At 47.7% G+C, this 20220-nt stretch overlaps 1 protein-coding gene across 4 annotated transcripts in view; it reads left to right on the plus strand.

Annotated features, from left to right (window-relative positions):
- reln (reelin) overlaps nucleotides 1-20220 on the plus strand; it is a 94405-nt gene that overhangs the window by 45276 nt on the left and 28909 nt on the right. For all 4 annotated transcript variants that reach the window (XM_018747417.2, XM_018747419.2, XM_018747418.2 and 1 more), the window contains exons 4-18: nucleotides 5532-5602; nucleotides 11989-12021; nucleotides 12149-12227; nucleotides 12408-12504; nucleotides 12772-12823; nucleotides 13717-13813; nucleotides 13923-14163; nucleotides 14344-14489; nucleotides 16851-17002; nucleotides 17097-17212; nucleotides 18170-18378; nucleotides 18506-18634; nucleotides 18796-18905; nucleotides 19089-19155; nucleotides 19280-19513. In XM_018747417.2, the coding sequence (XP_018602933.2) occupies nucleotides 5532-5602; nucleotides 11989-12021; nucleotides 12149-12227; nucleotides 12408-12504; nucleotides 12772-12823; nucleotides 13717-13813; nucleotides 13923-14163; nucleotides 14344-14489; nucleotides 16851-17002; nucleotides 17097-17212; nucleotides 18170-18378; nucleotides 18506-18634; nucleotides 18796-18905; nucleotides 19089-19155; nucleotides 19280-19513 (1833 nt within the window). The remainder of the gene's footprint in view (nucleotides 1-5531; nucleotides 5603-11988; nucleotides 12022-12148; nucleotides 12228-12407; nucleotides 12505-12771; nucleotides 12824-13716; nucleotides 13814-13922; nucleotides 14164-14343; nucleotides 14490-16850; nucleotides 17003-17096; nucleotides 17213-18169; nucleotides 18379-18505; nucleotides 18635-18795; nucleotides 18906-19088; nucleotides 19156-19279; nucleotides 19514-20220) is intronic.

The raw sequence follows: 20220 nt of genomic DNA on the forward strand, positions 1-20220 counted from the left end.
ACGGGAGGAGTTTGGCTCGGTCCCCCCATTTACATAATGCCACACAGTACATGGAATAACCTCAACAATAGAGCGCAACACATTGAATTAGGAACATAATTGTTGTGCCTATTAGATTCACCCTGACACACAGCAGACTTTTTTGATTAAGCAATTAATTGTCATCAAGGCCATTTCATTTTCCCGCCACATCTTGAACAGCACAAAGGGGTTTTATAATCCCTCCTGTAACAAGCAGGTAATTTGTTATCGGATCCCTTGACTAAATGTTCATTAAATTTGCATGTGCTTTTTGAACTCCCCGGTCACTGAGCTCAAAGGGGTGTAATGCGATTCAGGCGCGGCGTTCCCGCATCTGTCGTGTGGCTAACACAGAGCGCCACTTCCAACCTCTCCGCTTCCATTTTTGTAAAAGAACAGGCGACGAACCCGGGGATAAAATTCCCTTTACCCGCGATTAGAGTGCGGCAACCACAGCTGGTCCTCGATGCAGGAGATTAATCACAGTTATGTGGTGTTATTTTAAAGGGTGCCCACAAATTCACATGATGATGTTGATGACTGCAAATAGTCCCTCTTGTAAATCAGTGCATTAATCTTGATTTTATGCAAGCCGAGGGAGCCGTGTAGTGGATATGAGTTTTTAATTAGGACAAAATAGATGTTCCTCGGAGTAGTCGAGGCATCTCCGGTTTAGGAATGGAGCATAAAGCTTTGATTCTCCCAGTCCGCGCACGTTTGCGCGCGCGTGCCTTTGTCTGTCTTTTACGCGTACGTGTCTTTGTATGCATGGCTGTCAGGCAGGCCAGCGAGGCATGTGGTTAGCGGTTGGCGGTCAAGCACACACGGCCTATCTGAGGTAATTACCGGCTGGCGCTGAGTGACATGCTGCTGGTGTGTCTGCGCATCACTGTGCGTTTTTCTGGCTCAGTGAACCTCCCTGTCTTTAACTGTGAATGGTCCGTGATGGGGTGTCAGGCCCCCCAACACACACCCCCGTCCCTCCAGAGCCGCCATACAGTAAATGAGGAGGGCAGCAGATGAAGCTCACTGAACTGGAATGGGGGCGTTCAAAATGGCTCAGAATGGGGGTTAATAGCCTCTGATTGCAAAACTGAAATAAACATTCCCATTTGGTCGGAGCAAATGTTTCACTGACAACGTGACCGAGGGTGGACTAGCAAGGCAGTGGTGCACGGACACACACACATAGGCTCTACGAATTTTTCATCTTATTTTAATTAGCACGGCTGCTCTTTCCCTTCTCAGCAAAGTGATTGATAGCTGATCAGTTGTTGATTGTGCAACTCAACTGACTTTTTTTTTTTTTTTTTTTTTAGCAAAACTATTCAGAAAAACTCTGAAGAATTAATACCTTAAACAAGATACGAAACCGTTCTATTGCTGTGCAGCGCTAAAAATTGTCATTGTACGTCCGAGAGGTGGCGAGGGCTATGTCGTGTCAAGGGATGTCTTTGTGCATACCGTCAGCAACTGGGTGGGGCTGTCCTGGCAGGGGCGGGGATGAATTGAGGGACAGCACCCCCCCACCCCCCCACCCCACTGCCTGCCCTTGCCATGCTTCAGAGACTTAATGCAGACCAGCTGCTGCCGATTCAGAGGTATTCAGCAAGAACTTTAAAGGCAGCTGGTCTAAGGATTGGCTGAGGAGGACTTGGGAAAGTGGGCTTTGTGTTGTTGTTTTCTATGAGATGTACGTCGCTTTGGAGAAAAGCATCTGCTGCATGAATAAATGTAAATGTTCTTGGTTTGCCTGAAGGGGGTCTCCTTCGGTTTACAGTAAACCTGGTTTTTGGGGGTAAATCTGCTCCCCTACCCCTAAATCCTGTCCACGTGGCTGCCTCTACCCCACAACTGGCCATAATACCTCCATTGTGCATGTGGAGGAATCCACGTCGGTCCATATGCATCGCGAGTGGAGGGGACGTCAGTACGATTTTTGTGTGCAGCGCATGCAGATAGAGATGCTCAGACCCCCAGGGTTGGGGAAATGGAGCTTTCTTGTTACACCACGCACAGTTCCTGTTTAGTAAATATTTAAGCGCCTTGTTCCTACATGCCCTCCCGCTGTTCGTTTTGTGCCATGTTTTATTCATAAACACCACGCCCGAATGTGGTCTTTAGCCACTTTTGAATTATGAATATAATTAAGAGTTTTTCATCCTCTGTCCCCACAGCACAGGATGTCTTTACAAATTAATGATGATCCTATTTATTATTCATGAGTGGAGATGAATGTTTAAATGTCTTGACACCCATAAGAACCTGTGGACTCTTTGGAAATGGGTGGGGTTTTGGCGATGGGAAGGGAAAATGCTGCACACATCTGGAACCAAGTGGAGTTTGCTTCCACAGAGGTTCAGTGCATTTTTTGTGTGGTTTAGGAATAATCTGTTACTTTACCCTCAATAATTCTGAAAAAAAAAAGAAAAAGAGACATAGAACACTGCTTTAAAAGGCAACAATATGACAAAACGTCAGGGTCGATTTCCTGCAGTAATGAGCAGATGCAGTTTTCAACCTGGAATGTTGAAATATTCAAAACAACTCCAAAACCCAGCACCCTTCTTCCAAACCTTATGTCTTTTAGTTTTTTTTAAAGAATTATCAGTTCTAAACTTAAAATGAGTTCTAAACTACACGGAAAATGCACAAAAACTCATTTCCTCCAGCAATTTCAGTTGCTGAAATACTAATTTTTGGCTTGCAGAGTAAGTATTTTGTGAGCCCAGAGGCTGTTTACAGGCAGCGGGGTGATTAAATGGCCTGCCATTTAGAAATAGGCTGTTGGCACACTATTAATGTTTTATTTGTTTGGTCTTGGCAGTGTTTACATGAAATTATTATATTTTACCTAACAGTATAACAACATTCAAAAATCAATGGGATGATGGAATGTTTCGGAGCTTTTACTGTTTTTCTAGTAGATATGTGTTTTTTCACGGTGTTTTACCGCGATGACTGATACTTTACGCTTTTACAGCACTGTCGCACCCAGTGGCCTACTGTATTATTCCAGTGTGATTAATCAGAAATATTTCACATTTCAGTCAAAATATGAACTTGGCTATCACCGTGAGCCTCACTCTATCCAGTCTCTCCAGGTTACCCGCATCTCTGTTTTTAAAATCACATTCTTCTTTGCTGTTGGCAAAGTTTACGGCATGGGACAGTAACAATCACGCGGACTCGAGTTTTGCCATCGTACCTTGGAGAAGTGGGACCAAATGTCACTTTTCTGTGTCACTGTAACACAGTGTAAATGGGAAGCCAGGATCGAAGAGAAAAAACTCCATGTAATAAAGCACCGTGGAACCATGGGAATGGAACGATGGTTTCATGGGAATGTCCTCCTTTCTGGGCACCTCTCATAAAAGAAGTGTCCTTAGCCTGACACTGTCTCTGAGTGGTCGAATCTATCAGCCCTGGCATCAGCCCTGGCTGGAATAACACCTCTGCCCACCTGCACTTAATTTTCATTTTGCTCTACCACCAGCGCCAGGTTTTAATGTCCAGCCCCAGATGCTTGGAGGTGAAAGCGGGCTGCTTTGGCCGAGCAGCTGGTAGCTTTCACTGGATGGTGCTGCCTATTAGTGCTGCTGCTGCTGGATAAGGATTTATCATCAAATTACCCACTATCACTGTCGCTGCGTTTACCCCACCCTGCGCCCCACAGCCGAACAACACACAACGGCACACGGCCTCGCTGTCCCAAAGACCTTGAAATCAATATCAATTTCCATGGCACACTAAACCTAAGACGCACAGTAAAGTTCCAATTTGCCCTGTAGTACATGGGTGAGCTATGCTTGAGATTTGCATGTGTTCTCTCCAGTCTTGTTCGATAATAAAATTGATCAGTGTGTATGTTTTGGGGTTAATTCAATTGTCTAAGTATGTCTATTACATCTCCTTTATCCCTCCGTTTGCTCCTCCAGCCGTGCATTTATCCACCCCCTCGTCTGATCTAGGTCACTGTGTCAGTATGGAGAGTAGTATATGGTGTGATGTGAGGACTGGACCATACGAGGAAAATGTTGGTCACCAGTGCCCTGGATCACGGTCATCTATCTCTTGGTAGGGTCATTTGCTACAAACTGCAGGGTGTCTGCCTTCTCCAGATGTGCTTCAAATTGGGAATATCGCTTCGCTCTACCTCTTGTCTCATAGTAGGGAGTGTGGAAGTGGGAAGGCTTCCGAAATCTTCTGTTCAATGGAGTGTGTGCGGTAGGCCCAATCTCTTCTAAAAGTGTCTGGAAAATTCTGACTTGAAGTGGGGGAAGCGTGTGTCATATGTTTGGGCACCATGTGATCTTCTGCTCTCTGGGGATTCCAGACTTTGTGCACCTTGTCATTGATAGTTCCGCTTCTCCGTGGGTGTCTTCCAGGATTCCTGCTATGGTTGCAAGAGTGTAGGACAAAGGCAGCCAAAACCGTTTGTCTGTTACTGTGAGCCCACACACACACACATATACAAGCTAGGCCAATTACCTTTTTTGTCCCCAGCTACACTGAGGACTATTTTAGGAAGTCCTTCTTGTAATGCCTTCAGGTGATGTGTCCAGGTGGGCACTGCAGTTTCTTCAAACCATTCCACTAAATGCAAATGAGCTGCGAACCTTCCAGATCCAGAACGGTTCATCCATAGACACACTGCACATCAGTGTCATTTGGTCTGTGCAGGCAAGCTCTTTTGTCAGCAATATGACAAGAGGTGGGAAGACAGCAGAATGTTAGAGAAGTGGAATATCTCTAAATATGTATAATTCATAAACACTGATTTAACACTGATTTCATGTTAAAAATCTTGCTTTTTCCCATTTTTTTTATTGTCATCAAGTCGAAGACAACACGCTGGTGAATGGCGCACCTTAAATGATGATTTACACATTGACAGTTCTACTAATCACTGTTTTATTGGAAGAATTAGGGCTTATCCCAGCTTTTGAGAAGTTGGAGGAAGAAGAGAGGGGGGAAAAAACTAAGTCTTCTTGAGTCATTTTTAATACTGACATTGAAATCCTCCTCAGCAGCTCCTACCGCTGCCCATCTTAAGCCCCCTTCTGTAGGCTCCTCAAATTCACCCACAAAGGACGTGGCGCCACATTCTCCTCTGCTCAGAGGATTTCCGCATATCTCTGGGAGATTCACCCTCTGTTTTATCTCAGGGAGGCTAAGAAGGCTCAGCTCTGCTCCACCCTTGGCTGAATCCTCCACCTTTTGGACCAGGACCTTCACCCCACCCCACCCACTGGCCCACTTTCTCTCCAGCTTTTTCTTTGTTTCCCATGGCAGCGAGACAGACTACTGCTCTTGTCAGATATGGCGATGCAGCCCCCCCCCCCCCATGCCCGCTCTCATTTTTCCTTGGGAAATTAAACCATATGTGCTGGATTAATCTTCATTTTTGGTGATGGGCTTGTTATGTTTCTCCTATCTATGCTCTCGACTAACAGTGCTAATCACTCCCGCTTTGTCTCTCTCCCTTTCTTTCCCTTTCTCTCCCCCAGGGCCACAGCTACGTATCGAGGACAGATACTCTTCAAGGACGCCCTGGCCCAGCAGCTGTGTGAGCAGGGAGGTGAGGGACAGGGGGCTTTGACACCACCGCGGGGCAGGGAGGGATGAGGAGCAGGTGCTCATCTCCTTGTTTCTCTTCAGCACTTTTTCTGCGCTTTGGAAGCATATTTTTAATGACGGCAACGTGGCAGTGGTTCACGTAGAAATGACTCGGCCCACTTTATCTCACCCTGGATTGAGTCCAGCTAATTTTGTAGACTTCAGTTCTTGATGTTTGCGACCAGATGCACAAAGCACAGAAGTGGCAAATATCCTGTTCAAGAGCGGTATTGTTGTTTTGGCAAATAGTTCGAACAAACTCAGTCACACACTGCTGATAATGGGGCATGCTCTGCCATTGAGGAGCTTAGCTGGACAGTGGAGCCATTTCAATGTTTTAAATCTCAGCTAGTCCTTTGCTGATTCCTGACTATTAAGTTTACTCCTGACCAAAATATTTACTTAGGTTTTGGGTTAGATGTTAGGGTTAAGGTTTGGGTTAAGGGTTAAAAGTTAGGAGTTAGAGTTAGGGGTTAGGAATGAGATTTGGGTTAGGAGTTAGGGGTTAGGGTTTGGAGTGAGGGTTAGAGTTAGGGTTAGTGTCATGATGTTCCCCCGGCGCGGTTGCGTCGGACCCAAGTGCGGAGCACAGGAAGCTTGGTCATGGGGTGGTTCGGTAGACATTGTCAAAAAAAATAGGGAAAGGGTCACCGATGTGCAAACAGAGTCCAAAGGGGCAAATCCAAGAACCGTAATCCAAGAAACAGGCGAGCGATCAGGCAAACCAGTGAGTCGGAGATGAGGAGCAGGGTGAGGACGAGGAGCGGGGAGCAGGGCGAGGAGCGAGGATCGAGGAGCAAGACAAGGAGCGCGAGTGATCAATAAGGCTGAGCAAGGTTCTGCACCTTGCTGTGTTTCGCATTCCCTTCTTATACCTGCGTTTAACGAGTCGTGGCAGGTGTTCCCCGTTGCGCCGCCGTGGGGGGCGTGACAGTTAGAGTTAGGGGTTAGGCTTAGGAGTTGGGGTTAGGGTTAACCTGACTGGATGCCCAGTATTGGTTACAAATCCACTGCTGAGGGCCACAAGGTGAAACACAGAAAGGAGTCTTGAGTCCCTCCTCTTCCAGAGGGATAATCGTCAAGACTCAGTCTACACACGGTTGCATATATGATGGGGCCTCAAGATCATGGAGCTGTAGAAGGAGCAGGAGAAGTAACACCCAGCGTGCTGCAGACTGGTTGGGAATCGTACGTTTTCTCACAACTAGACATTTGCTTAGCGAAATCTGACCACTCAGAGTGAAGGGCTGGAGGACAAATGAGCAAGTGCAGTGCTTAGGTGATGAAGGGGAGTGCTCAGAGGAGGGGGGACACAGGAGGTGCGGGGAGTGACGGCAAACTCGAACGACAGGGTGAGGATACGAAGATGGTAGAAGAAAATGGAGGGTGACACGGCAGTAAATTGTTGGTGTCAGTAATGAGAACCCCCCCAAGTGAGAGAACGAGACGGATGGTGGAGAGACGATGTTAATGAGAAAGTTGAAGGTCGTAAATCGGCGCTGCGGTGAGAAGCAGGGGAAAGATCAAACACCATAAAAAATGTACGTCGGGGCTGCGGGGGGAGACCATGTTGCGGGCTAATTCCTGGATGGCAAATAATATGTCATTTTTTGTGCCAGTACACAGTCAAGGAAATTTAAATCACAAATTAGACAGGATTGAGCCAGCAGCCTGAGAGAGAGAGAGGGAGCTGGGAACTGCAGAGCAGTAGGACAGGGTGAGAAAGAGGATGAGAAAAACACCAAGGGGAAAAGTTAAAGAAATGCAAAACCTGTCAAATCATTATGTTGACAGCATTTTTGAAATGCCATATTTTTCATATGTCACATCATATGCTTTCATATGTCTGCTAGTGTACTGCATTGATTTGCTCAGGTGACAGGACTTTTTTTTATTCTGAAATCTCAGGTCGTTGATTCTACATGCAAATTTTGTGTGCAGATCATAACATTTACGTGTGGACCGTGTTTCTAATAAGGAGCAAATAATGAAATTAGACCTTTGCAGAAGATGAATTACTTTAAGTAGTTTTCCTCCAAGAATCTCATTGGCATTCTGAGAAAGTAAAGGGGCTCAAGACATATGAAAGTTCATACACTGAGATCAGGCTTTGAAAGTGCTGGAAGAAAGGAGAATCTCTCGGCAGAGGTGCGATGTGTGTGAAAGACGAGGAGGACGAGGGACGCGTTTCACTGCTGACATCAGAGGGAGGGTCACTTCAATGGGAGCAAATGGGGACGTTTGGGGACGTACACATGGGACGGGTCCCATCTCTAGGAGTGAGCTGAGGTTGAGGGAGGAACAGGAATGCAACATCTAGCAAAGACTGAATCGGTCCCCAGCTCTAGGGCAGGAATCGTGCAGATCGTTTGCGGTTAAAGTGTCTTAGTTATGAAATTAAGAAAATAAGCTGGAGTCAGCGATTCTTTCAGTGTTCATTCCATGTCCTGCTGTGTTTTTGTGTCCCGTGTGAGGGAAGGTACGCAATAAAGACTGCAGTTGGAAGCAGCCATTAGTGTAACTGTTAGCACCACCGCTTTTGTACTCAAAGGATCCAGGTTCAAGTGCACCTCTTGCTGTTGATCAAGGTACTTACCCTAAATTGCTCCAGTAAAAATTACTCAGCTGTGTAAATGGAACAGTAGCCGTAAGAGGCTTAACACCGTAAGTCGCTTTACACCAGGGGTTCTTAACCTTTTTTTTATGCCATCGACCCCTTTGGCAGCCTGGTGAAGCCTCCAGACCCCTTCTCAGAATAATGTACTTCGGTGCATAAAATAAAAAACGTGGGATTACAAAGGAACAAATTATACTGAGACACACTTATCAAGATATGAATAAAACAAATTTGTGATGTAATAATATAGTATGTGCTTCTTTGTTAACTGGGTGTTTGTGACCTGGCTGTAAAAAAAGCACCTGAACTCTGAGTCGTGAAAACATGTTAGAGATGCACAAATATTTCTGCTCTTTGCGGTCTGCAGTCAATGCTGGCATTAAGCATATTTTCGACGTCCCCGAAATCTGTGTGAACGTCCGTATGTCGGCGTGGACGGCAGATTAAAATAACAAGCGCACAGCACTGCATTCCTACACCGAATTCCTTCCCATCCCGTCTTTGCTGCAATTTCCATTCCTCGGTCGTGATGCGTGGAGAGTGGAGTCGGGGCTGGATTGAGGTTCCTGGAGGGGCGGGCAGCTCCACTAGTGGGATGACTGGCCGTACATCAGAGCTCCCATCTCTTTCCGCACCTCTGAGCCTCTTTCATTTCCACCGAACCCGTAAATCTCCTCTTTATGGTCCCGCAGACCCAGCGGTCTACCAGATGAATGATCACGATCGCAGATAATTCACAGAGGCTGCGCTCGGCCCGGGACGGGTTGGGGCGGAACAAGTGGGTTCAGTCCGAGACAGCAGCCCATCCTTCATCTGCGCAGAACCTTGAAACGTCTCCGAGCCCCCGCACCGCGACGCTCCTGGGAGTTTATCATCTTGTCTTGACAACCACTCAGCAATTGAGGATGATTAGCGGCGTTGGCTCCGCCCAGTGGAGTTCACAAGCAGCTCTGATTGGTTTGCGAGTAGCGTGTCACGCGTAGCAAGTTGTCCTGCACGGCCGTGTCACAGAGAAACTCATTAAGAAGAGATGCTTAGTAATAAAGTCATGTTTACTCCATTACTTGTACATAAGTCAGTTTTTGGAGAAATTGCACTTTTCGCAGTAGTTTTCGGCATCAGTACTTTTTACTGTTACTCGAGTGCGATTAGAAAAATTGATACTCCATTGCCTAGCTGTCATCCAGTTTGTACTATTTCTGAATTTTTTTTGCATTAATGTTTATGTTTGTTACGTTTATTAATTTAGCTGATGCTTCTTTCCAAAGAAACTTAAGGTGGTAAACTACCTATAATTATTTACACATTTATACAACTGGGTAATTTTACTGGAGCAGTTTAGGGTAAGTACCTTGCTCAAGGGTACAACAGCTGGAGGTGGGATTCAAACCTGCAACCTTTAGATCCAATGGCAGCGGATCTAACCACTGCGGTGCTGAATTTATGTGTAACTCAGATAACATATTAGATGTGTATTAATGCCATGAAGAGTTAACATTTCTCGGTGTAGTTAGACCAGTCAGAAAGTAGTTCTGACCGATAAAAGTTTCGTGTTCCACTGACAACCTGACTTTAAATGTTGAATAAAGTCAGATTGCATTTGTTTTTTTTTTTTTTTTTTTAAACCAGCCTGTGTTGAATTTCATGATGTAATCAGGTCTTAATTATTTGTGATCCGACTTATTTGGTGAGTTACTCGTATGAATTATCGATTGTTCCCATCTGAACCGTGTTCCTAACATGTCAACAGTAAATCAAAGGTTAGAAAAGAACCCTGAAAAGTCACACATGTTAAAACAATTACTCATTTTATTTAAATGAAGTATTGAAGTTATTTTTATTTTGTTTTCTTATAACTGCTGGAGAGCTCCATGTTAACATTTAATTTTAAGAATGAGTTGTAGAAAATTCAGAAAGTTATATAAATTACTTTATTATTATTTGTCACTGAATTTTGTTTGTTATGCCACTTAATATGCTAATTTAACAAGTCGACATGCCTGCTTTTGGAAGAGACGGGAGCGAGAAGCGACAGGTGGCCGACAATGAAGGCGAATGAGGGTCATCAGGGGTCGTGGAGAATGAATATGTTGTAAATGAAACAGTCAAAAGAGCAGGCACAGAGTGGACGCAGGAAACACACGCACGTTGTCCGAAACCGCTTGTAGCAAGCGGGGTCGCAGCGAGCCGGAGCCTAACCCGGCAGCACAGGGCGTAAAACTGGAGGGGGAGGGGACACACCCAAGACAGGACGCCACTCCATCACAAGGCACCCCAAGCGGGACTCGAACCCCGGACCCACCGGAGAGCAGGACCCGGTCAAACCCGCTGCACCACTGCACCCCCCGTGACCCAGGAAACAGGAAGTGAGAATTCGGCAGACACAGTTTAGATATGTGATTATTTCTATCAACTCTCCATTGTCGAGTCCTGTTGCCTAATCCTTCACGTACTGTACTTTATTACCATAAGCCTATTACCATAATTATTGTAATGCAAGAGAAACGTGCATAGGAGTGCCATGAACCTGCAGTTATCAGATAAAAGTGATTATTTCAGACTCTTTGACCTCTTTATTAATCGCAGGCTAAAATTACAGACAGTAACGCTCCAGGTACAGCATTTCTCGGGAAGTGGGATGCATCTCTGACGTGTCATATCGATCGGTCTTAGTCGTTTTTAAATCCTCAGCTTTTCCGGAGCGCATTAATTTCGCAACAGAAATACCACTTAAATGGATCTATGGAAAAGTGGAGAACCTGGAAGATTAGTCCATTGAAACTATGCCTGGTCAAATTATGGGAAAGATGGGGACTAATGACAGTTCAGTGAGTAGGAACTAATCCCACGCTTTGTGTTTGAGGCCGACTTCAATCTGGGTCCTTGTGCCGGTGAAAAGGGGGATTTGCGAACGGAAGTGGGTCATGTGGGGTGACACTTTATCACCAGCTCTTGCTTATCCTGCCCATGGCTTGGAGAACATGCTCCAAGATCACAGCTCCGTCATCAGGTTTCCCTCTGTCAGGTGGTAGACTCTGTACCTGCATCCATGTGGAAAATGAGGTAAAACCCCAGTAGACTTTACTTGTGTTCTCTGTGGAGATTCCCAATTCTGCACTGGCCAGGTGATGAAAAACTTATCTTTGCCTGCAGATAACTGAATGGTTTCCTTACAGTCTTTCATCCTGTGCACCCCCCCTTTCCTGATCAAGTCTGTAGCCCTGCCTGAATTGGCACTGGATATGTGTGTGTGTGAACCCTGTCTCCTAGAAGAGATGGATGGTGATGTCTGCTGTTTTATGGGCACAGCAAGGCCAGCAAGGATGGCAGCGGTTAATTGTGGTGATATGTTAATCATGGTTGAGCTGTTTCCATCAAGAGGCAAATCAGCGTCTGGGTGAAAGTTATGATCAGGACAAAGTCGGGACAGGGGAGGGGTTGAAAGGAGGAGAGATGTGGAAGAAGGTGTTTGGTATGTGGCTCTTAAGTTGTCTTGAAAAAATTAATTTCCTTTGTCACGCACACGTACAGTATGTGAGGTGGGGCCGAATTGGCAAGGGGCCCTTCTGATTGGCCGGTTCAGTGTCTCTTATAGCCCCCGAGGTCTAAGATGTGGTTCACCTGGGCAGGTTGCCATCACCCAGCCTCTAGGGTGAGTGCCTGTCTCCGGGGGCTTGGCGCTCATTGTGTCTCCCCAGTGCAGTAATGCGTGTCACCTGCTTGTGTTCCAGCTCCAACGGAGTCGCCGCTGAGACCACGTCTGGGTGAGTCCCTCCTTTCCGTTATGACCTCCAGCCATGACTTTGCCTCATACCTGTTTTGTCTTTTATTTTGCTGCTGTTCTCTAAACTCTGCCCCTGTTTCTCCACGTCTCTCCCTCACGGTGTGCAGCGGAAGTCCACCAGGATCACGTTGTCCTTCGCGATGACTTTGACTCCAACCAGCAGGGTCCTCTCGATGCGAGCATGTGGTAGGTGCTATTTGTGTCATTATTTACTCTGGGGGGGTCCTCCATACGTGAATCTCTGCACACACCTCTTTCGTGTGCCTTGTGTTCTCTTTCTTTGTTCATCTCCTTTGTTGCCTTCTCTTTCTATCCCAAATCCTTTGTGTCAACCTAATTCACCTCCCACCCCACTCCTGCGACCAGGTTAGAGTGCGCAAACTGTGAGGTTGGGGAACAGTGTGGGATCCTGATGCACGGCAGAGCGGTGACGTTCTGTGAACCCTTTGGACCAAGAGAGCTGGTAAGAGCTGCCCCACTGTTGAACCTCTAGGTAGATTCACTCAAACAACTCCAGGTTAGATCCCTTCATAATCCTCAGATGGTGCCTAATAGGCCGCATGTCACACCACAAGTACACGTATGCTTCCTTGCGAGCGCATCTGAAGACACTCATAGCAGAAGAATTTATGGACCAGAAGGATGGTGGCAAGCTTGCCTGCTGTTTATGGTTGATTGGATGGTGATCGTTGGCTGTAAGAATGATCAATGTTAATTTTGTCCTCCGTAGACCACCGTAGCCCTCAACACCAGCATGGCTTCAGTCCTGCAGTTTTCCCTGGGTGAGTATGAATGTATAGCAGGTCCCTACTTCCAACCATGCCCAATTCACAGAGAAGAATAAAAAACCATGTAATAAAATAGACTACAGTATAATAATATACTATAAAACGAGATTGCAGATAAAGCTAATAAAAAACTAAAAACAACCGAGTGACCAACACATGCAGTTCCTTTACTTTTTCCAGCCTTTATCCAGCTGTGAATGTTTAAATGATGTATTAAATGAAGGTCGCCAAAAAATTAAGAAAAACCTCTGGGGGGGCCACCATCAATCACTATGCAAATTGGACTGACTTAGGCTGGCTGTCCACCCTCGAACCCTGGGCAGCAGGCTACTTAAAACACTTTAAAAACGATTGACCGGCTGCTGCAAGTTTCGTCATATATGATTTTGAGGTTCAGGGCAGCTGCTGGTGATACCCACTCACCATTCACACGTGGAGTTATGTGTTCGATGCTCCCAGATGCTCTTCACTTTAGACCTTCATTCTATGAATATATGTTTCTCCGAGTTCTTGGTCTCCAGTGGCCTGTCGGCTGTTTCCTCAGCCCATGCCTCCAGCACTTTTTAGAGCAGCCAAGCTGATCGTTTAGCTTTTTCATCATCGTCATCGTCGTCATCGTCATCATTTAGACATGATTTAATAATACATAATTTGAAATGGAGGCTTATCTGCTGCTGGCCTGAGGCCCGGGGCGTGGATTGCGACCACCCTGACTGACTAGATGAGAAGAACCCGACACAGTGTTTTGCATCTGCTCTGATTCCGTCTCTGAGGCTTAGCCTGACGTTAAATACACTGTGTTGTCACGTCTCACGGTGCAAATATGTAAGTATCTTAATTCTAACTGTCCCTTTGATTGCCTGTCTCTCTGTTTACCTGTATATCAGGTTCCGGCTTGTGCCGCTTCAGTTATTTGGACCCCAGCATCGTTGTCTCCTTCAGTGCAAATGGTTCTGATGGCTGGACCACCTTGGAGAGGATCAGGTTTGTCTCTCTTCTCTTTCTCACCTGTTTCCTCATTCCTCTCTCATTGGTTCATCAATAAGGACATAATAACATGTCTCTTACTAGCTGTGCTCTCCCCCCCACCCAGGGCCCCCATCAACAGCAGCACGGTGGTGCACCTGCTTCCCCTTCCTGCCCAAGCCAGAGGGGATGGAGTACGTCTTCGATGGGCCCAAGAACCCCCTGCCGGACCGGAGGGCTACGAGTCCTGCTGGGGGGTGGACAACGTCCTCCTGGTGAACATGGCTCACAGACCCCCACTGCTGGAGGAGGGCTTTGACCCCCTTGATACTGCCAACTGGCTCTTTTTCCCTGGGGCCACAGTTAAGGTACTGACCCCTGAAAGAATTACAGTGACTAACTATATTGAATTCTACCTTGTCAGTATTGTAGTGGAAGAGAGTAGAGCTGCAGCTCTGGTGTCACTCAACCAGAGTCCGTAAAAAGTCCGTAAACCTGTTGGACTTCTCCGCTTTGCATTAACGTGTGTCATCATCTGAATCTTCCAGCATGCCTGCCAATCTGAGGGCAATGCCCTCTACTTCCACGGTGGAGATGGGGCGGGACACAGTTTTGCTTCCACTCGGGATATTGACCTGCATCGCGAGGAGGGGAGGAGCTACTGGGATGAAGAGTTTGAGACTCCAGTCACTGGGTATGTGTTGTCTAGCACTTGTTGTTTTCTTTTGAAGTTCCCCTCAAAACTGCTGAATTCATTTCTGCATCTCAGAAGGGTTTAAAAACGCAGCTCTTTCACACCCTACTTCTCTCCTGATCTCTTAAGTGCGTCGTAAATTTGCATCCCACCATCTGTTACAACATCCTTTGTATTTCCTGTCTGACACAATGCTCTATGTAGCCACTCCTACGAATTGGACAAACTGGCTGAGCTTAGACAGCCGTGCGGATAAATGTAAATGTAAATATCGAAATCTCTTGTAGTGTAAAATGCACTGTTGTTTACTCTGGAAATAAAAGTCTGCTAAAGAAATAAATATAAATATAGGTCAAAGAACAGACGCTTTCTTCTGATTTAATCAAGGGATATCCTGTTTAACAGCGTACTTGTGCAAGTGCGTGGACCGCTTTGATTCTAAGAAGGCTCTTAACACAACTCTTCTTCTAATGAAGGCACCTTCCGGACTTCTTTCTATGGAATCTGAGGTCTTTTAATCTGAGCTGGATGTGTGATGGATTTGTGAACGAGTGAGAGTACATTTGCAGATGCTTTACTCCAAAGCAGTACACAACTCAGAGTAAACAGCTTCACCAGCTGATGGAGAGCCATAGACGCAGACACGTAATTCTCAAAGAACAGCCACTTAGTCCAGCACCAACATTTTTGCCACCATACATTACACTAGAAGCTGCATGTAGAATTGGTGGACAATTGACATTGACATTTATTGAATTGTCCCAATGTCAAATGTCAACGGTAGACAATTCGACGGAAAAAACTGATAACATTAATAACATTACATGAGTAGCAACATATAGAATTTGTAGGAAATACAAGGGCAGCTGTGACAGGTAACATAATGCAAGTTTATGGAGCAGATAGCAGATGAGGAGAGACGAGAGTCTCGGTGAGATGTGTTTTGAGAGGGATTCAGCAGTTCTGAGTGCGAGTACATTCACATTTACCTTTACATCTCCTGTGTTTGTTCTTGATACTTTGATCAGAATCTTGGTGGTCTTGAATTTTTATGAGTTAACTACTGTGGATGTTGGTGTGAAAGTCCCCTTGACCCCCACATAATATAATATAAATCAGTCAAAGCAGTGGTGTCATGGTTTTGTTTTGTACTCAGATGGCGGTACAAAGTGATCATTGACCGGGGCAGCTCTCCATGGTTCTGAAATACATGTGGGTTCTTCTTCCTGTCCGTCCAGCCCCTTGTAGGCATATTCACCCCTGGAGAGCTGTACCCTGAGTGTGTCCAGACTCTCCACGACCTCCAGGTTCTCCAGCGCCCCATTTGTAATGTAGCGTTATGTTTGAGGAACAGGCCAGATTTACACGTCTCTGTCAGGCTGGTGTGAAGTGAACCGCGGTGAACATTTCACACTAGGGTTCACGTGGCAGAAACAATTAGTCTAACAGTCAGTGTTAGAAACTGCAGCCTCTTCTAAGCCATTGCTGCCTGTCTGCTGGCACCTGACATCAGGGGAGTTGGTGGGGGGGGTGGATAAGGGTGGATAAGGTTTTTGACACCACTGTGGCAGGTGGGAGCACCATGCTTGTCTCCTTGCTCCGGCACACGCAGAGCAGTTTGCTGTCATGGTTCCACCCAGTGTTCTGGCAGGTGCCTCCTTACGATTAATGAGACGCCCCTTTCCCTCGTTGGCGCGTTGGGGGTAGGGGTGGGGATTATTCACCATGCAGTGAGCAACTAGGTAATAGGGTAATGAGAGAATGGAGCTGCGATGCCAGCGGAGAAAAGGAGTAGAAGCATGTGGGGCTGGTGGTAGGTGACAAGACTGGGGTGATGACAGTTAATCAGGATGGAGCGGCTGGGGTGGGCGCGGTGCCTCCGGCCCATTAGTGGCAGGTGACAAACAAGCAGGTAGTGAGGCAGTGAGATGGCCGTGGTGTTTGGACGATCGAGTCTCTGGGCAACGAGACGGAAGGGGTGGGACTTGCCGAGGTGTTGAGGTGGCAGCGATCCAAGACAGTAAAGTTCAGCACTACCGGATACCTCAACTTACTAGTGTCGCTCAGCTCTCACTTGGCCCGCTCACCGCTGCCAGTGTTGGTTACCTGAAAGGCCCAGTCTCTGGGATTTGCGATGATGCAAATAGCAGGAATGGCACAGCTGGAAATGTCGCCTGCTGCCGGCATAGCAGAGGAGAGTTTTGCAGCCACAGCTGCTATCGGGGTGGATCTGGTGAGTTGGCTGCATAGCACCGTGCTGGGCCGTTCTCTTTGGTTGCCTCGGTGACACTTGTAAACATATGTTGGCCTGGGTTATGCACATGTGCTTCTGCTCCTCGACGTTATTTCTCATGTCCGCAGATGGGACGTTGAAGGTGCTGTGTATGGGACGCAGTGCGGAGAGGTGGAGTCTGGTTCTGCGCTGGTCTTCCTGCGGGACGGAGAGAGGAGGGTTTGCACCCCAAACCTGGACACCACCTCCTACGGCAACCTGCGCTTCCACTTCACCATGGGTGCGTCTCTCTCTCCCTTCCCCAGCACGTCAGGGTATGGGTAGATCGCTACCTTCACACACTGAGTCTTTGTGTGCGCGCCCATGTGTGCCAGGGGGAGAGTATTGCGACCCAGGAGAGTCCCATGAGAATGATGTGATCCTTTTCGGCCAGTCAGAGGGCCAGAGGGAGCGTGTGATGCTGGACACCCTGCCTTATTCCTCCTACCGGGTAAAAACACTGCGTTCTCTACGCTGTTTGCATGTTCACCGTACGCTGTGCTCTAGCGGAGACCATTCTTCTTTCACGTTATATAGTCACTACGCTTTAGACAAGAATGCTGTTCATGTCTTTCTGCAAAAATTATCAGTAAGGTACAGTCTTTCTCCACCTTGCAAAGGTAATTTGTTCCTGAGAACCCCTTAGTAAGGTCGATTCTCGTATGTTGAAGATACAGTATAATAACCATTTCTTTCAATGGTACAAATTTTATGGTACATATAATTTTAACTCATTTATACTAAAATGTCACCAAATGTCATTAAAATGGAGACAGTTACTTTAATAGTGAACGTTAGACAACATAACAGTGCAGTTTATTAATTACTCTATAATACCGTTTGACTGTCTACCTTCAGCTCTACCTATTATGTACTTTACACTTGACAAAGACTCACAGACAAAACATACATACATATGATGATCAGTATGCATATATTAATAGAAAACAGAAGAGTAAACACACATGAAATCACTGAGAACAATGTAAGTGAGCTGACACTCAGCGGACAAGTGGACATGGGTTGGACAGTTCAAACGGTCCAGGATCAGATTATAACAGCTAAAACGGGAAAACAAAGGCTGACGGGGATGAGAGCTGAACGCCGCGCGACACAAACCGTCACCGAGAAAAAGAACTCTTGCTCGCTCTGGTTTCCGCTCAACTGTCGGGAGGCGTGTGCAAAATTCAGATTCGGTCCCTCGTAAATGCGACGAAGTGCTTCACAAATTGAAGCGGGGGGTATGATGGGACTGTTGGTAACCTGCAGTTCTCCTAACCCAAATGCGTGTGTCTCTGGGGAGGACTCTATTTGAAATATAGGTCTTCCCTGCAGGCACCCTTCTTTGTGCTGTAATGCAGTCTTGTCAAGCAAGCAGTGCACAGTGCCTGTCTTCCTGTCCCCGCAGACCCCCTCAGTGGTGTCAGTGGCTCTTCCTACAGCGCTGCAGACACCCGTGACCCGGTTCTGCCTGGAGCAGCGCAGCCACGGGGGCGCGCGTCGCCACGTCTGGGCCGTGGACTTCCTGCAGCTGCTGCCGGCGCTGCCCAGCGCCCACACCCACGTGGCCCAGTTCTCCATCAACCTGGGCTGCGGCTCCTACCAGCCGGCCAACAGGTGCCACGTTCGCCCTCAGTGCCGTCGTGGGGGAGGGGCACTCCAACCCGGAGAACTGAGCCTCAGCAGAACACGTGCTGTTTTTTTTTTTTTTTCTGATTCCGTCTCCCGTCTTGTGTTTTGGCAGTGTGAGTCTTGAGTTTTCCACCAACCACGGCCGCTCCTGGTCCCTTTTGCACACCGAGTGTCTCCCTGAACTGTGCACTGGGCCCCACCTGCCCCACAGCACCGTGTACTCCTCCGACAACTACAGCGGGTCAGTGTGTATCTGTGGGTGTTTGTGTGTATGTGTATATGTGTGTGTTTACAGGCCAGGACATCCTGTTAAGTGAGTGCACTTTTGCCTTTGCAAGTATCTCCGCGCGGTGACGTCTTCTGGAGATTTCCAGTTGTTTGCAGCTCTGTCGCCCCCTACAGGTGGACTAGGATATCCATTCCCTTGCCCAACGCAGCGCTGACGGACAGCACACGTTTCCGCTGGAAACAGACCGGTCTGGGCGTAGGGAACATGTGGGCCATTGACAACGGTGAGATCCTCAGGGTGTGTCCTCCTGCCATTTCCCATTTCAGCCCAGTGTCCTTCGTTTGGAGCGGTTTGTCCACTCGCCCTGTACTGTGCACTTTCTCTGCTATGAACAGTAAACGTGAGAGAGCCCCTCTATGTACGCAAGCCCTCACAGCACTGCTGTCTTTGTCTTTCTCCCTGGCAGTGTACATCGGTCCATCCTGCCTGCGCTTCTGCTCTGGCAGAGGACACTGCTCAAAGACCGGCTGCAGGTACGAAGGGAAGCCAGTCGGTGGGGCTGGATTTAGGTGTCAGCCAGCATGCGGCCCCGTCCACAATTGTTGCCAGTGTCTGTTATCTGCACTGGTCTTCACGGAGGTTTTCCCTGCCTCGCAGGTGTGACCCAGGTTTCAGTGGGCCGGCATGCGAGCTGGCCTCTCAGACCTTCCCGGCCTTCCTGTCGGAGAGCTTCTCCAGCGCTCGGCTCTCCTCCTACCACAGCTTCTCGTCGCTGCGTGGGGCTGAGGTCAGCTTCGGCTGTGGAGTCCTGGCCGCCGGCAAGGCTCTGGTCTTCAACCGGGATAGCCGCAGGCACCTGGTCACCGCACCGCTGGACAGCTCCCAGGCCAGGTACGGTACAGCTTGGCAATACGCTAAGACCCAGACAGTCACAGCAAGTTCCATGGATAGCAGCACGTAGACGCACATGAACCCAACACTGAAGAGCCCAGCAGTGATGAAGAACACTGGTGAGCTCAACACCGATAAACACACAGCTGCATTCGGTGAAGTGGAATCAAGAAGCAACAGGACACTGCACAGTAACCGTCAGGTACAGGGCGGCTACTGTAGAGTAAAGCAACAGTAAGACGTAAAGACGTACATGGTACAGACCCACGGAATTTGATCAGCGCCTTCACTCCGAGTAACACGTAGGCTCCTGGACCTGCTCCAGCATGACTCTTCAGCCCAGGGATGTGCAGTGCTGGCTGATACCGCTGGTTTCTGGAGTTCTTGATTTTCTACTCACTTATGTGAAGCCCTCCCTCCCCCTCCCCACACCCGCGCTGAAGACGGATGGGGGCGGCAGGGAGGGTGCTGATTAGGAGCGATGGAGGGAGTGAGAGAGCGATGACACCCGCGCGGGATTGATGAGGCTCCCTCCCGGCACAGCGACCAGCAGGACACCTGATGCCTGTGTTTAATATCACTTTCCTCCCTGATTGAACAAACACCTGCTGGAGCAGACCCTGCGACCGTGATTAAAATATGAGGTGCAGCATGCCAAAGATAACTGGACCCCTGCGGTCAGTGGGTGCCAGTGATGGATCTTCTCG

Source organism: Scleropages formosus, chromosome 2 (assembly GCF_900964775.1).
Source record: "Scleropages formosus chromosome 2, fSclFor1.1, whole genome shotgun sequence".
Classification (NCBI taxonomy): domain Eukaryota; kingdom Metazoa; phylum Chordata; class Actinopteri; order Osteoglossiformes; family Osteoglossidae; genus Scleropages; species Scleropages formosus.